The sequence below is a fragment of the Podarcis pityusensis genome, assembly GCF_964106645.2.
Source record: "Podarcis pityusensis genome assembly, chromosome: 6".
NCBI lineage: Eukaryota > Metazoa > Chordata > Lepidosauria > Squamata > Lacertidae > Podarcis > Podarcis pityusensis.
Genome location: NC_138030.1, coordinates 30699761 through 30721409, shown reverse-complemented (window position 1 = coordinate 30721409; position 21649 = coordinate 30699761). Strand labels below are relative to the sequence as shown.

Sequence of the window (21649 nt, the reverse complement as noted above, 5' to 3'; positions counted from 1 at the left end):
ATTAACTGTTCTCTGTTGTGATTGCTACTAATTCTTCTGAAGAGCAGAACTGGGGATTAAATTCCTTGGGTTTCCTGACCATTTGTTCTAACTACCCAACTCTCTCTGCCACTGCCACTTGGATTCATTTGTCATCAGACCATCACAAAGCAAGAGGGTTTAACAAAGAGAAGTACATAGCCATATGGAAGTAACACAAGTCAAGGTAAACAAAACAAAAATAAAATATATATATTGTGCAACATAAACAAATGTAAGATTCTAAAATTCACAGGCAAATCAGTGTTTACCATGAAAAAGTGGCCCCTATTTTAACACATGTTCAAATAAATCAAAGTTACACAAATCTGAATAAAATAAAAACAGTAACAAACTTAAAATTCTGAATATCTCTGGCAAGACTGATATTCTCCTTTAAAAAATTTCTCCTTTCATCAATTACTAGGGTTAAAAAACATGCAGTCTTTACAGTAACGTGTCTGTCTTGGCTACAGAGCGGAAAGTTTATAGCCTCTTGGAAGGACCTCTCTACATACCTCCCAAAAATTTGTTCCAAGTATTGTTCCCTCAGTACTTTATACAAAAAGCAGTATATAATAAAATGTACCAGGTATTCAACCAAATTTAAACTCTGCTGCTTCATCAAAAGACCACTTGGTTAACTAACTGATGCAATTAATTCATTAAATTACTCAGTCTTCATCCAGATAGATTTGACCCACTTTGAGTCTGGCATAAGTTCCAGTAAACTTTGTATGAGCAACCCCTGCTTGGTTGGGCAGAAAACTGATTTAGGGGTGGGTTAGTGTTACATATTTACAAGTGCAATCTGCAATAAGATGTTGCAGTGTGAAGTGTTGCCCAACTACTCTATTCCCTCCCCCCACAACAACCAGCCAGCATTCCATCACCACTGAGCATGCTACGCCCTTGTTGGACTGTTTTGGAATATTTTGTGGGTGGGTGGTGCCGTGGAACAGCACTCGGATAATTGAGTTCGCTCCTAGTATATATGATATAGTTTGGTTAATCTGTGGTGAGTCTTATTGCAGGTAGCTTAACTCAAGACTACAACCATGAGGCCTAAGCAACCACACAAAAGCTATAATTAACTGGAAACAGAAATGAAAACATTTTGTAGGTTAACCAGACTGCATTTCATGCTGCGGACTGATGAATTCGGAGTAAAGCTTTCACATAGGCAAAAATTGAAGAATCGACTAACATTTCCTGGTCGTGCTGGCTCTTGTATTGGCAACTGTATGGTAATAGGAAATAGAAGGAAACTGTTCATTAGCTTCAGTTGATGCCGTCTGAGATTTGCAAACAAGTGTTCTGCCTGTCACCTGCTCTGCTCACCTGCCCAGATTATGTCCCCACCCCAGCTGTCATACAACAGTGCTGTACAGTGGTACCTCCAGTTATGAACTTAATTCATTCTGGAGGTCCGTTCTTAAGCCTAAACTGTTCATAACCCAAGGTGCGCTTTCGCTAATGGTGCCTCCCGTCTACTCGCATCCCTGGGGAAAGTTCGCAACTAGGAGCTCATAACCCGAAGTGTTCCCAAAGAGGACAGTATGTAACACGAGGTTCCATTGTACAGTGGTACCTTGGGTTACATACACTTCAGGTTACAGACTCCGCTAATCCAGAAATAGTACCTTGGGTTAAGAACTTTGCTTCAGGATGAGAACAAAAATCATGCTCCGGTGGTGCAGCAGGAGGCCCCATTAGCTAAAGTGGTGCTTCAGGTTAAGAACAGTTTCAGGTTAAGAACAGACCTCTGGAACGAATTAAGTTCTTAACCCAAGATACCACTGTATTTCCCTGAAATGCTAGCCTTGTCACTCTGGACCCTGTATTCTTAACAAGATAGAGAGAATGTTGTTTTGTTTCCTTCACTTGGAAAATAACAGCAGAAGTATCTCTCCAGATGCCAGTCTTTGTCCTCCTCTTACTCTTTCTGTCTCATAAGAACATAAGAGTGCCATTGGATCAAACCAAAGGCAACATCTAGTCCAGCATCCTGTTCTCACAATGTCTAACCAGATGCCCATGGGAAGCCTTCAAGCAGAAACCTGCATACAACACCACTGGTGTCACTTTTGATTACTACCAGCTAGTATTCATGTTGCCCCCAACTGTGGAGGTAAAACATATCAGTAGCCATTATCCTTCATGGTAGCCTTATTCACCATGAATTTGTCTAATCCTCTTTTAAGCCATCCAAGTTGACAGCCACCCCTACAGTTTAGGAATATGGGGGTTGTAATGCAATTCTCTGGATTTGGTGAGAAGATGGGCAAGTGCTAATTGCCTGGGCAAATAAATTGGTGGCGAGTTGCATGACTGTTACAACACATGATTTTCTGGAGTTCATACTAGTAGTGTGGAACTGCATATGGACCTGGATCGGATCCCAAGACTCATTTGAAAGAGAACTCATTTATTTACTATGCCGGGAGGAACAGCATAAAAAACCTTCTCATAAGCAAGAATAATCCTACAATATGAGAAAGCAGCCAGATCCTCTGTAGCAATGAGGCATGATAGCATTTAAATGGTTGCTATTTCTACTTTTTGTTTTATTTGTTTTCCTCCTCCTTTCAAAACTTATAGAAATGTCACCCTGGCATTTGCCCTTGGGGAGTGACACATTCAGTTCCAGGAACTTTAAAGGCAACTCTGAATATATGCAAATTATGTGGGTGGAAATCCGTGGAGTGCAGCTAAGCCAATCATTCTGTCAGCACAAGCATTTCTGTTTGCCCTTCTCCACCCCACCAAATGCACTGTTCTGTGGGTTTTCCCTATCCTCCAGAGTGGATTTGGGGAGGAAAGCCCAGGTACGCTAGTGGGAATCTTTATACAGTGGTACCTCAGGTTAAGTACTTAATTCTTTCTGGAGGTCCATACTTAACCTGAAACTGTTCTTAACCTGAAGCACCACTTTAGATAATGGGGCCTCCCGCTGCCGCTGCGCCGCTGGAGCACAATTTCTGTCCTCATCCTGAAGCAAAGTTCTTAACCTGAAGCACTATTTCTGGGTTAGCAGAGTCTGTAACCTGAAGCGTATGTAACCCGAGGTACCACTGTATTGGCTTCCACTAGCGGAAAAGGGGTAGTTGAATCCAGCCTACTGACATTAGTAAGATGTGCATGTTTAAAATCAAATTCACTTATATAATATTTCTAAAGGACCTGAGGTTTACTAGGTGTAAAATAAAGTTTTAAGTTTTTTTAAGGAAAATCTGCCCTGCTCACAAGCTGTAGAATCTAATAGCGGTGGGGAAGGAAGAGGAAAAATAAGTAAACTCTTATTCTTAAAGGTTTGCTCATTAGAGCCCATAGCTTATTGTAGTTCCTCGATGACGTAAGAAGAAAAGAAATGACTGCTGTTACAGTGTAGAAGTAAAATGCATACAAGGGGAAACAAACAGGTGTTGAACTTCTAGATTCCTCAGCATCCATTAGAAGAGCAAGGGAGAACACTGCTACAAAATTAAGCCCATAGGTTTTTTCTTTGCTGAATGGGACAAAGTCTTGCTTTCCCTCAAGACTCAACAGAAATCAGCAGACAACAAAAATATTATCTTTACTCACAACTGAAAAGTAGCACTGTAGAGACCATATGTTTGGATGTTGAAAAATTAATGTCCGGTGTCTTGTGGAGTTAAACAGGGGAGGGCTTGTCCAAGGGATAGGGGACAGACTCCCTGAGAGCAGCATTTTCCTATTGCAGGTATGATTTATTATTTCTCCATTACTAACTTGAATAGCTCCGATAGAAACAAAGGAAATGCCTGCACAATGGTTTGATATGGAAGTTGTTCCTAATACAATAATTGTGGACAGAACAATACTAAGTGTGTTGTATCCTGGGGAGCAGGATTAACCTCCAGGCTGGCATAGATGATAGGTCTCTCAATCCTAGGGCCTCTCAGAGCAAATAAGAATCTTTGAAGCCATTTGGCTCAAGGCCACTCACCAAAACATCTCAGAAATGCACTGTTTGGGGGCCTACTCCTGGCAGAAGCAGCACCAGCAGTAGATATCTGCCCACGTATCATTCCATGGACATACCATCCTCCTCCATGGCTGATGCATGCATACCCAACCTCTTCACTGGAGGTCTAGTTGGATATTTGGATAAAACTTTTGACTCTATTTTACACTTGAAGGTAGTACTGCATTTTTTGCTTTATTTTCCTAAATGCTTTATTTTCCCCATACAGAGACACCCCTACCCGGTGGCAGCCTTTACCAGGGACTAAAGCAGCCATGCTGGTCAAAGTCAACAGCCTGAGACAAGTTAATTCCACCTCGAGCAATTCGCTTCAGATGCAGAACAGCGCGGAAACCAGCAGCCAGAAATCTCTGCATGCAAAACAAGTTATATATGCCCAACCTCAGGCTATAGCCCCAAATCCAGCAATGCAGAAACCAGCAGCTTCAGCAGAAACAAAACAGTCAATGCAGATTAAGAAGACGGAGAATGGAGGGTTTTGTCTAGTGTTAACTAATGGGCTCAGTAGTCCTTCAGGAAGTCAGACGCAAACATCACAGCCTTCATCTCCCAAGTATGCTTCTCCAGCACCAATATATGATGAGCCATCTATTGATTCCCCAATTTATGATGAGCCCCCTGTAGATATGGACACTGGGAGTGTAAATGTGAATGGGACAACTCCGCAAATGTCGCCAAGCAACAGCTTAAATAAGAAACCCCAACCAATTAAATTATTACAGCATCCAAGTATGCAGCAGCACCAAGCTGGAAAAAAGCATGTGAGAAACCCATCTGCAACAGAGTACAGCCCTGTTGGAAGAGAATATATTAAACATATGGTCAATGTTGACCAATCATCCAGAAATCCTAACTCTACAGGTGTGATAGTTGATGGTGTTGCTAAACCACAGCTAGGGCAGCTTAGTTCCAGGGACAGCTTCAAACACTCTTGGAAAATCTTGGAGGCAAACGTTCTCAAAAATATGGAGGCCCACCACAGTCGGCAAAACAGTCTTCAGGTTCAAGAGTATCCTACAGTTATAAGTCAGCAAGACTCTGGCTATTCAACAGGACCTTCTCCAAGCCTGAGAAAGAGAAAAGGAAGGCGACAGGCTCCTGGCCAGGGAAGACCTGGCTCTGTGGGCAGCAACAGTGAACTCAGTGCTCTGAATGACAAGCTGATTGCAGAAATGCGTGCTGTGGTGAATCGATCAGCAGCCTGCAGAGGAAGTAAAGGTAGCTTAGATGCAGAAATGCTGGAAAATGCTAGTTTGCCAGAGGGTAACAAAATTAAGTTTCAGTCGGAGCGCTTGAAAAAATGTAATAGCAGGAGCTCAAGAGATGATGTGACTTCTAGTAACAGGTCATTATACAGACCTCGAATGGACAGTAGAGGGAGCCTCTCAAATGATCCAGCATTACAGCAAGACACTGTGAGGCAGAAGAGAACCTACGAAAAAATAGATTCTTTAGAAAAGAATGCGTCCAGTCAAATAAATATGTCTTCGTCTGAATCAGCACAGATACCATCCCAGGTATTCTTTTATTGACAATCTTCTCTTATCAGGCAGCAAGGCATTTTGTGGAAATGGAGTTGATGAAGCCTTTGGATGCAATTGGCCAAGTGGTGGTGGGTTGGAGAGTTTTGGGGCACCTGTGGTGGGGTTACGTTTAAAAGGGTGTCACTAATTATCAAATCATTTGGGCCCTCTTAAAATTGCTTCAGAAGAGATGTTGCTATATAAATCTGTCAGGATAGCCAACAAAAAGTCTACATTCCTAAAGGAGCCACGAGCCACTTCTCCTTGCTCCACTTCTGAAGCAGTTAGTGGGACCTGAAAGTCCCTCTTGACTCCACGCCTCATGCCACTCATTCAGCAGTGGAACAGACTGCCTCAGAAGGAGGTAGACTTTGTTAGGGAAGTTTAAGCAAAGACTGGATGGTCACCTGCAGGAACGCATCAGCAGGGGGATGAACTGGGTAACCTTTAGATCTTTCCCAGACTCCATAATTCTATCGTGTGTGTGTGTCTGTACATTATACGATGTCTGTATCGTATTTGTCATATCCTGTAAAAACTTAACAATTAGGACAACAATGTCATCTTTAGAGAATTTTTGGAAAGTGTTTTATTTATATGTTTGGACAAACCTGGAATCATCATTCTTATATTACCTGGTTTGCTGCTTTAACCTAAAGGATTAGAACCTGTGACTAGTGAATCTGTAGATCCTGACCCCTCCCATCCCCCAGACAGGTTTTCTCCCATTCTGTAGCATGCCCTTCACTGTAGACCAGTCAACTGACACTTAGCTTCTGGAAGACATTATACTCTTCCTAGCTACCTCCAAAGTCTGAACTGGAGCTTCCTCCCCTCCATTTTCCCTCTAGCTGTTGTCACCACGCAAACAAGCTGTGAAGACACCTCCCTGCTTTTCCACAAGCCCATTTCAGCTCTTTGTGGAGGCTACTTTGCAACTTCCATGCTTTATAACACATAAGATATTTAGTTGGTGCTTTTTAACAAGCTCTATGTCTTAAAACAATTCAACGCAGTGTAGTTTAAAAAACAAAATAAAGCTATGGTATTTTGTCCTTCTACAGCAATACTTTGAAATGTTAAATGCTCTAAGCTAAAAAGCAAATTAAAAAATCCAAAATTCGATTTTGAAAAGTAAAAAAAAAAGAGTTCATGGTGTTAATAATTTTTAGAATGAGCTGACAGTATTGAAAAATTCTACTTCTGGAGGACTCCTTACAGGTTTCCCCTATAGCCTAATGCACTGAGGCAACAACTAAGAGAATCCATCATGACAAACCTGTCAATAGCACAAGGGACAGCTGTCCTCCTTGTGACAACACCAGGACCCATCCCTGAGGCTGTTGTTCATCTGTGAGCACCCAGATCTCCCCAGCTGTTCTTTTGTGACAGAGAACAGAGATCATTGCACCTCATAAGGAACAAAATAAACAAAATTACCAGTAATAGGGCTCCATGTTTTTCCCTGCCTTCTTACAGAAACAAATATGTAAGGAAGATGTTGTTCAATGAAAACTGGAGCTTCTGTAGTAACAGTAACAACAATAACTATTATTACTGCATTTATTTGTTGCTTACTACAAAAATGTGTCAAAGCAAAGTACAATTATATAAAAGCATGTGTACACAACATTCAGAATGCACCAGGAAAGATAAATGAACATGAATTGAGTAAAGGTGCTCATTCTGCAATAACATAAATAGGAAGAATCCTATTCAACCCTACTAAAAGAGTATCATACCCTATGACCCCAATTAAGAGCCAAATGCCTGAGTAAACATCCTTGCCTAGCATCTAAACATTGATAAGGATGGCCTAAGATGCGTATTTCTGAAGAGAGCATTCCATTTTTGGGGAGCCACCATTGAAAAGGCCTGTTCTTATTTTGCCACTTCCCTCTGAGGGGACATACGAAGAAAGGAACAGGAACCGAGTCAGAAGGGTGTGAAAGGGGTGGGTTTGAGTTGAAGTTTCAGACATTGAAACAAGGAGATAGTGGAGGGGGAGGGGGAGGGGGGGAGAGAGAGCTTCTCAAGTTGTCAGTAGACACTGGGACTCATAGAAAGACTGCCCCCTCTTTTGGAAGTGACTATAGTTAGCTGTTCTGCTCAGGGAAATATGAGTAGCTCAGCTTTTTTTTTTTTAACCACTTTCTTTCTGTTTTCCATTGCAGCCTGGAACAATAAGGTCTGATTCCCAGCAAGAAAATAATGACCAGCCTGGCACCAACATGGGGTATCAGTTTCCCTTCCACACCATACGAAAGCCTATCTCTCAAAGCAGCATGGCCGACTGGGCCTCGAAAAACCTAAATATGCACACTCAGGGCATCTTCCGCCGAAGGCTCTCCATTGCCAACATGCTCTCCTGGAACGGTGGCTCCATCAAAAAGCCAATGCTCATCACCAGCAACCACACCATTAAAAAGGAAGCTTGTGAAATATTTAAACTGGTGCAAATCTACATGGGTGACCGCCAGGCTCGGATGGACAGGGATCATGTGGCTTTGATCACCGTTGCCAAGTGCTGGAGCATTCAAGGTTTACGGGATGAGCTGTACATACAACTGATTAGACAAACAACAGACAATATGTGCTACCGAAGCCTGGCATGGGGCTGGGAACTCATGGCCATCAGCCTGGCCTTTTTCTCCCCATCACCCAAGTTCCAGTCTTATCTAGAAGGCTATATCTATCGTCATCTCAACCAGGTCAATGATGAAAATAGTAAGTGCCTTATCTAATAAGGGTGAACTACATTGCAGCACAATAGCAAATTAAATTATGTAAAGATCCTGTTCAGCAGGAGTAGGCAACCGTTTCATTTCCAGATTTAGGGAAAAGGAAGTTTTAGAATTATTATCTATAGGACACTATGTAATTTTTAATAGATTAGGTACTGTAAGTGAAAAGTAATAACAAAGGTCAGTACATTCTGATAGTAAAGGAGCTCAAAAGAATGCAGCAGGATTAAAAGCAACAGCTATTTCTTTGCTAGAAAGGAAAATAGAGCTGGTGTTACAACAAAAAGTTTTTTATTAGTTTTCCAAAGAACCCCAATAATAGCCAGATTATAACAATAACAATTACAAAGCAGATTTCTCTCTCCACTCCAGTCTTGGAAAACAACTAAGAAGAAAATCATTTCTGCTATTTTAAGGTGTTGATCTGCTCCCACTGAGTTTGTTCCTTTGAGTGAAAATATCTATCCTCTTTTGGGGGGGCAGCAATTTGGAATGTTCCTTTAGAACTTGGTGATAAGCTATTATAAGAATTCTAAGGGAAGGCTGACATAATTAAGTAGATGGAAAAAACAGTGACATAAATAATTGCATCAGATGTATCACATTTTTTTTAGATCACAGCTGGCAAGCTCACTCAGAGTAAATGGCCAAATGTCTTTCATGTTGCTCTGTTTGTCAAGATATACATTTGAGGAGTTGGGTTAACCCGGTTCAATAACTTTTGCTCTATATCATGTTAAATGCTTTAGAAAGTGAAGAGAAAGCATTCAGTGCAATGGTTTTATTCCAAGTACACTATTCTGAAGGTTGCTGAAAGAAAATAATTGGTTAGGAGACTTCATTAGTAAGAAATGAGACCCCTTTTTTTGTCCCTAGCATCAGATATAACCCCATCAGCAGCCATAATCCTGAAAAGTTTCCATCCATGAATGGTAAACATTCCAGCTGATTTTTAATCAAATTAATAAACTGAAAAAGATTTTTTTAGAATCTGAACTTCCTTCTTCTTACATTCATTGTTAAACCGATCTTGATGTTTGTAATGAAAACTGATCTTGACATGTAATGAAAAGGAGATGGATAGAGCTGATTTTGTGATGTGTGAATTCAATAAATACAGGCCCCTCTTCTGCCATGGCTGAGTAAAAACAGGGCAGTGAGCATTTAATGTTTTTGCCATCACTCAATCAACGATGCTTTGGATTTTCAGTTACCCAGCGCATTAAGGAGCTTCTGGATATGAAAAACAAAAAGAACTCAAAATCCAGGAAAAAGCGGAAGCAAAATACAGAGGATGAAGGTAAAAATAACTGAATTATGAGGAGGGCTAATAATAGAGGAGACACAACTACACACGTCTGTGTTTGTGTGCCATTGACCTCAGATATAGTTGTACGGGCTTTATTGTAGAAAGATAAGACCCAGGAATTGTACAAGCATCAACATTTTGGGAATGGAGGAAATTGCAAAATGGCTACTGATAAAAATTTGTATGCAACACTTGATAGAGCAGTATTTAATGATTAACAGCACATCTTAACCACACTTAAAGTCCAATTGATTTCAGTAGAATGTGTTTCCAAATAAAGATGTGTTGCCATCTTACTTTCACAGAGCAAACTGGATCCCTCCATTCAGATGGGATTAGTTAATAATTGACTTTCAACTGCAGGGTTTAGGAGAAACCTTTATTTAGCTATATTTGTACCCTACATTTATGGTAGATGGGTGGGCTTCCTTCCCTTCTCTTCTAGTCTGAGAACTTTGATAGCAAAAGTCCTGAGATGGATTCATTGGATTCAGTGTAGACAGGCAGCACTGCATTCCCATCTTACCTAAAGAGTTCCTTTTCAATTTAGAGAGGGCTGGATAAGCCTCCTGTCTGAAATTAGGGCAATACTGAGGTAGATGGAGCAATGGTGCCCTCGCTATGAGTTAGCTTCCTGTGTTCTGTGTTCCTTTGGTATTCAGAGACATGTTGCCCCTGCTCCTCAAGGTAGCACACAACCATCATGACTAGTCATTGGCAGCCTTATCGTCCATGAATTTGTTTAATCCTCTTTTAAGGTGGTGGCCATCACCACATCTTGTGATAGGGAACTCCATAGATTACCTATGCACTGTGTGAATAAGTACTTCTGTTTGTTTTGAATGTTCAGCTTCACTTAATGTTCATGGCTACTAGTTATAAGAGAGGAAGAAATACCCTATTCACTTTCCTCACACCATGCAGTTTTATATCTCTCTATGTGTCCCCCCCCTTCCCTTACATGTCTTTTCTCTAAATTAAAAAGCCCTCAACTAAACTAAAACGGTTCTCCTCATAGGAGAGTTACATTATCTGAAACTGTGCATTTGATTTTTATGTTGAACTACTTTTGTCATTTTATTGCCTCCAAATTACTCAAATTACTCAATTTGGAGAGGTCCTTTTGGAGCTCTTCACAATTCATTTATGTTTTTCTAATCCCAAATAATTCAGTGTTGACCTTCAGTGATTTGCTTTAATATTGCCCAGGGTACCTCATTTTGGCTAGTTTAGGATGACCCTGTTTCTGGAAGCACAGGGCAGTAAGAAGGCCTCTCACACATGGAGCTGCTTACCTGCTCCAGAATTGTACTGGTGCTCCCTCAGCACTCATCCACAAAACACTATGTCAGCCCAAGCTCAAGTCTCATTGAAATTAATTGGACTTGATCTGGCAAAGTAATTTAGGGGTCTGGAGCTTTGATTTCCATCAAGGATTAAGAATGCACTAGGAGGTGCTCCTCAATATATGTGATGACAGAACCCGGCTGGTTCCATTATCTGAAGCCAGAAGGTGCCTAGAGTAATTTGTCCATTCACCATGCCCTTTTCTGTATTCCCAGAAGAGCATTCTTTGTCACCTGGACCCCAGACTTGTCAGAAAACATGATTAAGTGAGGGCATTTCAGGAAAGAGAATGTATCCGTACTTTGTTACATTCAGGACTGCAGCACCAGAGGGCTTTTGTATGCCATTTTGAATAGCAGCAGGAGGTGGGGTAAAAATCCAAAGAAATTAGAGGGTTGCCATTTCTAGCTTTATGTGCCAATATGAGACTGTGAAGCATGTATGCAAAAGTGAAATCATGCAAATCTATATTATCTCATGTTAGGAGGCAGAACGGCACATGCAGTTTGTAAGACCTGTTCAACTCATTTCTCACAGACACCTCAGTCTAGCAGCTCTCTCTGAGTGCTTTTCCAGACAGTGGCCAAATGACATTTTATACTAAAGTCTGTCAGAAACTAATATTAGTCCTACAAAGTGCGGGACAAAGTGATCTGTTCATTGCTTTGTTTTTGCTTTAAGCAGGGGACGTCTAAGCACTAGTGCTAGAGAAAAAGCACATACAGCTTAGTATTATATGTATTTTTGATGGGTAAAGGTTCACAAAATGTAGAACATTGCTATGGGGAAAATATTGCCTTTCTGATGTTCATCAGAACTTTTCTCCCTTCTAGAATACTGTATGTGTTTTCCTGCACTGGAAAAAAATCCCTTTTAAAAAATAAAAATTCACAAAATGCCATGGACTTTAAGGAGTTGTACCACTTGACCCCAATTCAATTACATTTCTCACAGCACTCCAAACTGCAATGGATGTGATAGTTGGAGGGGAAGACTATTCTGAGTGCCAGGCTAATGAAATAACCCTGCGGCAGAAGTGCTATCTTGAGAAAGGATATCTAGATCTGGCCACAACAAGTGCACATTTATTGCACAGTAAAACAGTAATAAGGCCTTTATAGCACTTATTTTATCACTTGCTCAGAAGGATAAGCTTGAGGGTCAGTTAGGGAGAATACAAACATTTGTGCTCTGGGGCCATTTTCTCCTCTGAAGTTCTCCACAACTATTCTAAAGCTCCCATTTTATTTATTTCCATTTGTTAGGTCTGCCTATCAGCACTTATGCCAGATACTGCTACCGGAAGCTGCAAAAAGTTGCAGTCACTGGAGGCAAAAAGGTGAGTCAGTGTCATATTCTCATCTAGTAGTTTAAGTGAATTGTTCTCTTGCCCCTTTGGCATTATTTTGATGGTGATCAGAAGCATAGATTGGAAAGCTGCAGACATTAATGGAAAAGTCAGTGGTAGGTGTGGGAATGATATGCCTGAAATCTTCTACTTTTCCTTTTTTAAGACAGAAAAATTCAGTGGAAAGACAAAATACAGTGGTACCTCGCAAGACGAATGCCTCTCAAGACGAAAAACTCGCAAGACGAAAGAGTTTTTTGTTTTTTGAGTTGCTTCGCAAGACGAATTTCCCTATGGGCTTGCTTCGCAAGACGGAAACGTCTTGCAAGTTTGTTTCCTTTTTCTTAAAACCGTTACAGTAATACAGAGTGCATTGCTTGAAGAGGTGCAGTTGCGACTTGACTTCGGGGAGCAACTCGTAGCACGCGGTGTGGTAGCCTTTTTTGAGGTTTTTGAAGTTTTTTTTGAAAAAATTGAAACCGTGCTTCGCAAGACGAAAAAACTCGCAAGACGAGAAAACTCACAGAACGAATTAATTTCGTCTTGCGAGGCACCACTGTAACATGAAATCTTCATTTTCATAGGTCTTGAATATTCATACAACAAATGGGTGGGAAGATGCCCTGGTAATCAGAATTAAGATAGGGGGCCTTGGAATTGTACTTATAAAACACATGCTGCAGGATTGGGTGAGCAAGGTCACATATAGTAAAACACTTATGTGAGTTCTAGAAATCTCCTTATTTTTTCCAAACTGAAGAATGAATTTCTAGCACTCACGGTTTTTGAGATCAATTTCATTATGATGCAGACGTTTTCAGCATATTTATCATTACTGGAAAAATGGCGTACTCTTGCCTGGCATAGATGTGATCATCTGACTGAGTCATGTGCGCACTGTGAGGCTGAATTCTTCCTGTTACACATGACATCAAAGTACCATAGAGGAATTATACAAGTTCTTGTCTGGATTGGAAATGTTCCATTACCTTACGTTTGCAAAAACGATGAATAAATAGCTAATATGAGTGCACGCTCCACTAACCTATCAGCAGCAATTGAAGGCCAGAATTACATTTACAGAGGAATAATACTAGGATGACAGCTCCATGGACACACAGTTTTTCTGCTATGACCATTTAAAAATGTGTATCATTTTAGAAGTACTTTTCTTGGGAAAGTGCATTAGCTCAGTGGCAGATGCATGGAGACACTCCCAATCTTATCTCTGCTGGCATCTCTAGGTAGGGTTGAGAAAGACTCCTGTCTGAAGCTATGGAGAACTGCTGCCAACTCAGTGTAGAAATAATGAGCTCAATGGATCAATGGTCTGATTTCGTGTAAGGCAGCTTCCAGTGTGTGACACAGTCATCATATTGAGTCTCTATGCCCCCACTGCAGCTTTTTTCCCCAGTGGAGAAGTGGGTAGGCTGGTTAGCATGTCACACTAAGCCAAGGGAGAGCAACATGGTGCCCTCCAGATGTTGCTGAACTACAACTTCCATTGCTCATGCTTGCTAGAGCTGATCGGCATCAGAATCCAAAATCTGGAGGGCACTACATAAACTACCGTATTTTTCGCTCTATAAGATGCACCAGAACATAAGATGCACCTAGTTTTTGGAGAAGGAAAACAAGAAAAAAAATATTCTGAATCTCAGAAGCCAGAACAACAAGAGGGATTGCTGCGCATCGAAAGCAGCGATCCCTCTTGCTGTTCTGGCTTCTGGGATAGCTGCGCAACCTGCATTCGCTCCATAAGACGCACACACATTTCCCCTTACTTTTTAGGAGGGAAAAAGTGAGTCTTATAGAGCAAAAAATACGATACTTGTGGCTTAATTGTGAATATGCATCCTCCCCCCCCTCCGCCCCATGGGTGCTGCATACAGCACAAACAGGCCACAGCTAACATGCTCATCCACACAGGTTCTGACATAGATAATTATTTTTAAAAATTCAGAGCAAATACAAAATGCTTTCCTAGGATGCATGTGATTGTTCCTTATGCAAATCTGTTCATCGTTGTTTTCCATCCTTTCTTTTCCTTTTCCTTTTTTGCTTATAGGGTCTCCGGAAGCCTACGATTGAAGAGATAATACATGCCAAGAATGCTATTGTAACACCTTCGCTGTTTGGCAGTTCTCTGGAGGAAATCATGTTACGGCAGCAGGACATGTATCCTGATAACAAGCTACCTTGGGTACAAACACAGCTGTCTCAGCAAGTTTTGGAACTGGGGGGAGAACAGACTGAGGGAATATTCAGGTGAGGTTGGCTGACCGGAGCTACATAAAGGATTGATTACTGTATAGCTGACCGGATAGTTGGAGATGCATGGCATTTCTGCTCCTTGCCCTAGTGGAACTGCTTCCTCTCAAGCCTCATTTTTACAGTTTTAGGAGAGGAAGCAGCTTTCAAACCACAGCAAAAGATTTATGAGGTCTCCAGGGACTCGTGCCACCTTCTCAGTTGCTTCCAAACAAATAGGCTTATGCTAGTACATATGAACTCGCTCCTAAAACCTGAGGCTAAAATCTCTAATCTACCCATCTGCATATTTTGGATTGGGGGTGGGGAGAGAACTGTGGTACATGTGCATCAGCTGTGCATGTTTTCTGTGATTTAATCTCCTCCTTTCCTAGAATATCACCCTGTTTGTGAAGGCCATTTAGCCATTGCTAACTTTGTCAGAGTTAGCTAGGGTGGAAAGAGGAATTGCCACGGTTCACCCCCCCTGACACAGTATAGATACTACCTAATCTAGGGCCTTGAGAGTGGGGAATTCACTTTGTTTTTGCACTTTGTTCTGAAAATCAAGGACAAGAAATTGCATCTGGAAACAACTAATAAAAATAAAAATATTTATAGAATGAAGAAGCCACTACAAAAAAACTGGACAGGCCCCGTAGGCCACAAGTTGAAAAGTTGTAAAGAAACTTCTCTTGCATAACATGGGGAAGGGGCTGCATTTTTAGCTGCTTAGCTTGTTTAAACCATTTAGAGCCAGAGCTTGATTTATGGCAGTGCTGACATCTGCATCATAGTTGAAGGAAGGAAGTCTCATTGTGGTAGTTTGTATCCTCATACTAGGGCTGCTGCTGATAAAGGCGTTTTTAGAAATATAACATGCCCCCAACATGTCTACCATACCAATAAGGCCATTGTTTTGGCAAAAACTGTTTAAAAATGAATCCTCTATATTAATTAAATACTCATTCTCAGAACATAACTCTTCATTTAGCCACAGCCACCATGCTCAAGAGGGAGGAATTATTAGATTAATGAGACCCCCCAAATATTGCGGCTTGGTCTGTTTGTTTATAGCATTTTAAAATCACATTCTTCTGCCATAAAAGGCTCCCAGAACAGTTTACAAATGTTGATGATAATGATGCCTTGAGGCTTAGCCTAAAAGTTTATAAAAGTCATGACCTGAAAGGAAAAGAGTTTGGGAGATAAGAGGGAAAAAGCAAGCTCTGGCACTATTTCTTAGTTGATAGAGTTCTTGTAATGACCAGCTGGAATCGAAAGACTCAAGGAGAAGAGCCAAGGTTTCTGGTCCTTAAGCAGAGCAGGTAGAGACGCCTGTAGGAGTACCCCTCTCCCTACCCCAACCCCCAACCCCCATTTAAGGGGAAATATCAAACAGATGCACTCTAAACTGCAATATTTTGGTTCGTGTCCTACTTGTTTAACACTAACTATGTCATTCTTGTCAAACAACTCTGTACATGGCTTTCTGAAATATGTAGTCTCATCTGTTCCTCTGGCTCCTGGTTGCTTCCTCTGTTCAGTTCGTCTTTATTGATGAATCTCTGTGTCTGCTTTCAGAATTCCTGGTGACATTGATGAAGTCAATGCACTCAAGCTACAGGTTGATCAGTGGAAAATTCCCAACAACGTTGGTGATCCCAATATACCAGGTATGGATAAACAACGCAGCTGCTGTATTCTCGCTCAGATTTGTTTGTTTGTTTCTTGATTACTTTATGAAAAGGTCTCACAACAACTTACAGATTAAAAGTACAATCACACCATAAAACGGTCCCACCATCCCGACCTCTGCAGAACAACAGCACACATACCCCGCCCCCACATTTGCCAACTGTTGCAAGAAAAATTATTACTCAATCATCTGGGGGAACATTCCAACCAGCAGGAGGAAGGCTGCACTGCTGAAAAGGCCTGTTTTCTTTTTGTCATCCTGTCCCCCGTCACAGCCTCACCTTTAATACATTACTTTTGTGGGGAGGTGCTCAAATCCTTCAATTCCGTGGAAACTAGACCCAGATTGACAATATAACTGTTTTCATTCATGAGAGAATGGGAATCAGATAAATAGCAGGAACTTACTTTTATTTAGAAACCTTCAAAACAGGAGATCTTTGATTTGGGACCTTTTCCTAACCCAAGAAACTCATTCCCTCCCCACCCACCCTCATTCCATACCCACTTCCTTCTTTAAGTGCCAGATGCCAACTGCTCCATTTCCAGCATTCTGCCCTCCAGTAGATTCCCTCTTGCCTTAACATTTCAGTCACACTCCAAATCACAGTACACTGAGATAGATCCATCTTGTGTTCTTATGTTTCTTCCCTCCTATCTAAACCAAAGCTTTTAATACCTATTTCTGAAGCCGCAGGCCATTGCTACCCTAGCCCCTTTAGGATTTGTGTCCTGTGATTTCAAAGGTCTGAAACCATAAATCTCAGTGAACTGGGTGATGCTATCTTTCCTCTGGGGAAGAACAGAGTCTTGTTTAGCATAAGATGGAGGAGCAGGAGTGTTGTGCCCTTATTCAATTAAATATCTGCTTCACGACAGATGTCTCTGACCCAGATACCTTATTTGTTAAGCTGTTGTTGTTGGAAGTGCCTGGTTTTTCCCTTCTTGCCCTTGCAGCTTCTTTGCTGAAGCTGTGGTACCGGGAGCTGGAGGAGCCTGTCATCCCACAGCAATTCTACAAGGAGTGTATCAGCAACTATGAGAACCCTGATGCTGCTGTAGCAGTAGTGGAACTCCTGCCTGAGCTCAACAAATTGGTTTTGTGTTACCTCATCCACTTCTTACAGGTATGTAGGTAACTGCATTTCTGAGACTAGGAATCATTCTGAAGCAGCAGACAGGCCACAGGCATTCTGAAGCAGCATACGGTAGCTGCACTCTGGAACGTCTCGCTTTACTCTGCATTGCAAATATTCTGGATTATATCCAGTTGATATACTTCCGCTGATGGAAGGCTCTTTAATCCAGCACAGCCTTCCATCAGTGGAACAGGGATTAAGAACCTCTTGAAGTATTTCCTCTCCCCATGTTGCCACCTCCCATGCTGTTCTAAAGGGCTTGCCAACTCCCCAGAGCAGATTTGAGGTGGGGTGGGGGCTGCCGAAGAAAAGGGTAGTAGCCGATGAATGTTTCTATCTCTGCTCCACTGAGAAAAGGCATTGCTAATTCAAAGAACCTTCCACTAGGGGAAGAATGACAATTGAATAAAACCCTCTGAAGATTCAATCTTCATTTCTTCTAATGTGTATCAGAGGCAGTCTTGGCTGCAGGTCTTAGGATCCGCAATAATAATATAATTAGATCTCCTATATGAAAGTCTTTCTTAAAGTTGACAGCGTATCAGCATTAGCAGGAGTAAGTGATTCTTTGTGGGACAACTAAATCTTTTGGGCTATTTCCAGAATTTTACATCAATGTATCTTTGAGTTTATTTGAGCTGCACCTTCTTTATTTCACAGATTTTTGCTCAGCCAACCAATGTGGGCAAAACCAAGATGGACGTAAACAACTTGGCCATGGTGATGGCCCCAAATTGTCTGCGATGCCAATCTGATGATCCCAGAGTTATCTTTGAAAACACTCGCAAAGAGATGTCCTTCTTGCGCATGCTAATTGTGCACTTGGACACCAGCTTTATCAAAGGAGTGGTGTGAAGGGTTGGCTTCAGGCAACACCATGTGAAGGGAGCAAGGATCTCTTGCCAGTATTACCTTCTTTGAGCCATGGATCTTCCCCTCTGCAGGCTCCAGGTTCCTCGGGTTGCTCCTGTTGCTTCGACAGCTGTTTCCTCGCCCCAGCAACACCGCTAATGTCTCCAAGGAAACCCTATAATAATGAAGTCATCATACTAGAAAGGGTTTTGAGGCATCAGGGAGCCAACTCTCAGACCATGCTGTGAGGGCACTCCTAAGAACCTGCAGCAGTTGATTCCTAGGAAGTCAATATGCCAGAGGCAGCAGCCAGTGCATTGTCAAAGCACAAAAGTTGGAACCGCTTTGCATTACACTGGGAATCCACTGCACATTCAAAGTGGAATGTTTATTGGGAACCAACTGCTCTCAGATACTGGGATTTTGCTTCTACCACTTGAAGATTGGAAACTTCGCTAATCAAGCTTCACCCCCAGAAGGAAAAGGGTTGTTGTCTCAGGCTACTATAGCACATATCCTGCCTTGGAGCAAACCTGCTGCAGCCAGTACTGCCATTCAAATTGCTGGCTGCATCCTTCTCCAACTCTTCTACCTGTCTTTGCTACCTTAAAACACACCACTCTTACCAAAGGTTCAGTTTGGCAGCACTGGATGAGCTGTGGCTTCCGATCCAGGTTGACTCTCCTCATGCCTGGAGTACTTTTACTACTCAATTCATATTAGAAGGACCAAGTGGAAGGCATTGTTGGAAACCAAGGTCAAGCTATTTAACAGCAACCTTTTCCCACAGTGAAAAGCAGTCATGGGCTGGAGTTTGGGAGACTGCCTGTTGCTTTCTTCTCCTGCTGTATAGTACTTTAGAAAGAGGCTGATTAAATTTCAAGCCTTTTTTTTAGCTCAAATATACTTTTTCATTGTTTGGGTTAGATGTCTCAAATGGCAATGATCCTTGTCCCCTTGAGTTTAAGCTAGGTCACAGCAATGTAAATAGCTTACAGATTGTTTCTCCAGAATGGAACTTTCTCTATATGTTAAAAACTGCAGTCAATTATGACTCCTGCTGCCTTTCTCCTCCTTACTTCAACATAGACTAAAATCGGGTATCAAGTTGTTGTGAAGATGTTATGAGCAAACATGATCAGCATGAAGGCATTTACTGAGCTCAAGATATGCCACTCAGGCTTACAAAGCCAAACTAGACATAACATGAGAACTCCTTGGTCAGATCTCCTGATATCTATTTCTTTGGTTAAAAGAAGCTGTAGGGAGACTGCACTGGTTTGGAGATGAACCCTTCATGTCCATTGCACTTTCCAGACTTACATTGCCCTTCCAAAGTTGCTGTTAGCTGAGAAGCATGATCCAGTGCGGTAGGAAAATCAGTATCCATATAATACCTGTCTCTTCCCTCATCTCTGAACTTTAAGTTGGGCAAATAGTGAGAGGAGTAAAGAGTTAAGTCCCCACCAGTGACTGCTTTTTAAATGAAAGAAAAAGACATTGGCAGATCTGATCATGGATTTCCTTCATCCATTTTAGTTAGGACCTCAGTCAGTACTTCTGGTTTGAAAAACACAGGTTTTGGTCTTAAGGTAGAAGAGAGCAATTATGCTAAGCAAGAAGAGCAGTTTAATGCCATAACACTCTGAACTTCATTTCACCCTTTCACAGAAAGTTGGATTTTTCTCACCGAGGCTGAAGTCTTCTGACCACTTTGCCCCTCCACTAGTCAGGGAGTCCTTGCTGATTAAGGGGAAGGGGTAGGAGTAGGACTGCTGCCTCAGTACTTCCACACCTTTCTCTTGCCACTTTGCTGACACATACCTGAAACAGGAGCCTTCCATGTCCTTGCCTCTCCGTCATTTTGGAAATGGGTGTCGCTCCTTCAGAAAGCCCTTGAACAGACTTGCAGGCTTGGGTTCCTTGGGAAGAGGCCAGTTGATGGAAATGACAAGGACAGAATCTTGGAAAATTGAGTCAGGTTGTATATTCTTTTACAGTCAGTGCTTTGAGCCTTTCCTGTGCCAGTGTGATGAGTCTTCGGACCGAATTAGTACTTCTCAGATAGTGGTTGATGTGATCTTCATGGATAGAGGAATGCACATTATCCTTTGATCTCCAGACACTGTGACTCTTACTAGATTATTCCATCTCATTATGTGGAACCAAAGTATGCTACTGTTTCCCTATTTGAGCCAGTTCTGCTGTAAAAGATCCTTTAGCTTGGTTTATTTGATAATGCCAAAGTTCCCATTCACCTTTATAGTGTGCCTTTTTCTAGCTATCTTTTGAGAGTTAGCTACTTTTCAATTAAATTACCAAGAAATTTGGTGATTTCTGATTTCTTGTATCAGAACAGAGCCATTCTCTGGGACCCAAACAACATGTTATGTGGACATGCACATCTCACTAGTAACGTGAGGAATAGGTGATGCAATTTGCATTCATGTTTCCCTACTTTACATAAGGCAGGTGGCTACAGAAACTGCATTGGGGCATGTCACATGACTTTTCCACCCCTTACATTGCCAGGGAGACACATGTGGGTGATATCCACACAGCTGCCCGTAACATGTTGTTTGAGCTGAATCCAGAATTCAGGCAATCACTGTGACATGTGCAGAATGCTCCTTGCTATCTCTTCCTGAGCTGCACTTGATGAAGTAGATTAGCCTGAATCTTCCGAGGAGCTGGGTGCTATTCAAAAAGGCTCCTTTTTCAGAATTTGGCCAGTGCTGTTCACTCTTTGTGCCAGGTTGTTAGAACTGGAATCCTACACACACTTATTTGGGAGCGAGTCCCATCAAACTCAATCTTATTCCCAAGTAAATATGTTGGATTAGAAAAACTCCTACTTTTGACACTTCCCAAACTTGCCTGAAACAGAGTACCTTGGGCCTGCTTCTGTTACAAATCTTGATATAAATTTATTTTCTCTGTTTCACACAGAGCTCATATCCATGCAGCATACTAAGGACTTGACTCTGTTTGTGGCCATACCATAGAGCAACTACATTTTACACAAATAATTCTTTTGAAAAATGGGAAGTGTTGACCAATTTTTAGTATGCCATACATCCCCGCTCCTTTAAAAAAGGCTTTTAAAAATTGTTTCGGGATGTCCTCTGAGTGCACAGGTTTCCCAGATTTAAACACTGCGGCCAACTACAGAGTGGGTAATGATTAAAATTCTCCCTGGCACTTAACAGAAGCATAGACAGGCTGTTATATTAATGCTTTCCCCCCCTCAAGGGCTGTAAAATAGGCTAAAAATTACACTGGATATTGTTTTCTTTTTGCCAACATGTTTGTAAATGTGAATCAGCAAAACATACTGTCCCTTACTGTTGTTAAAGAATAATTAAACATCTGTGGTTCATCATTGTTTTCTATGTGCTTTTAAACACCGATT

The 21649-nt window shown here is 41.6% G+C and overlaps 1 protein-coding gene and 1 long non-coding RNA gene across 9 annotated transcripts in view; one reads left to right on the top strand and one right to left on the bottom strand.

The window, feature by feature from the left end:
- The window catches only part of LOC308479626 (rho GTPase-activating protein 39-like), a 101275-nt gene extending 79656 nt beyond the window's left edge, over positions 1–21619 (top strand). For 7 of the 8 annotated variants that reach the window (XM_081010368.1, XM_081010369.1, XM_081010373.1 and 4 more), the window contains 8 exons: positions 4236–5544; positions 7725–8277; positions 9505–9594; positions 12216–12289; positions 14367–14566; positions 16133–16224; positions 17204–17373; positions 18046–21619. In XM_081010368.1, the coding sequence (XP_080866494.1) occupies positions 4236–5544; positions 7725–8277; positions 9505–9594; positions 12216–12289; positions 14367–14566; positions 16133–16224; positions 17204–17373; positions 18046–18240 (2683 nt within the window). In that variant the 3' untranslated portion in view covers positions 18241–21619. The remainder of the gene's footprint in view (positions 1–4235; positions 5545–7724; positions 8278–9504; positions 9595–12215; positions 12290–14366; positions 14567–16132; positions 16225–17203; positions 17374–18045) is intronic. The other variant, XM_081010370.1, reaches the window with a different exon arrangement.
- On the bottom strand, positions 243–17195 carry LOC308479639. The gene is made up of 3 exons (XR_013987769.1): positions 16755–17195; positions 6991–7074; positions 243–1258 (listed from the first exon to the last, which is right to left on the bottom strand). It is a non-coding gene; the product is annotated as an uncharacterized lncRNA (long non-coding RNA).
- Positions 21620–21649: the final 30 nt, after the last annotated feature.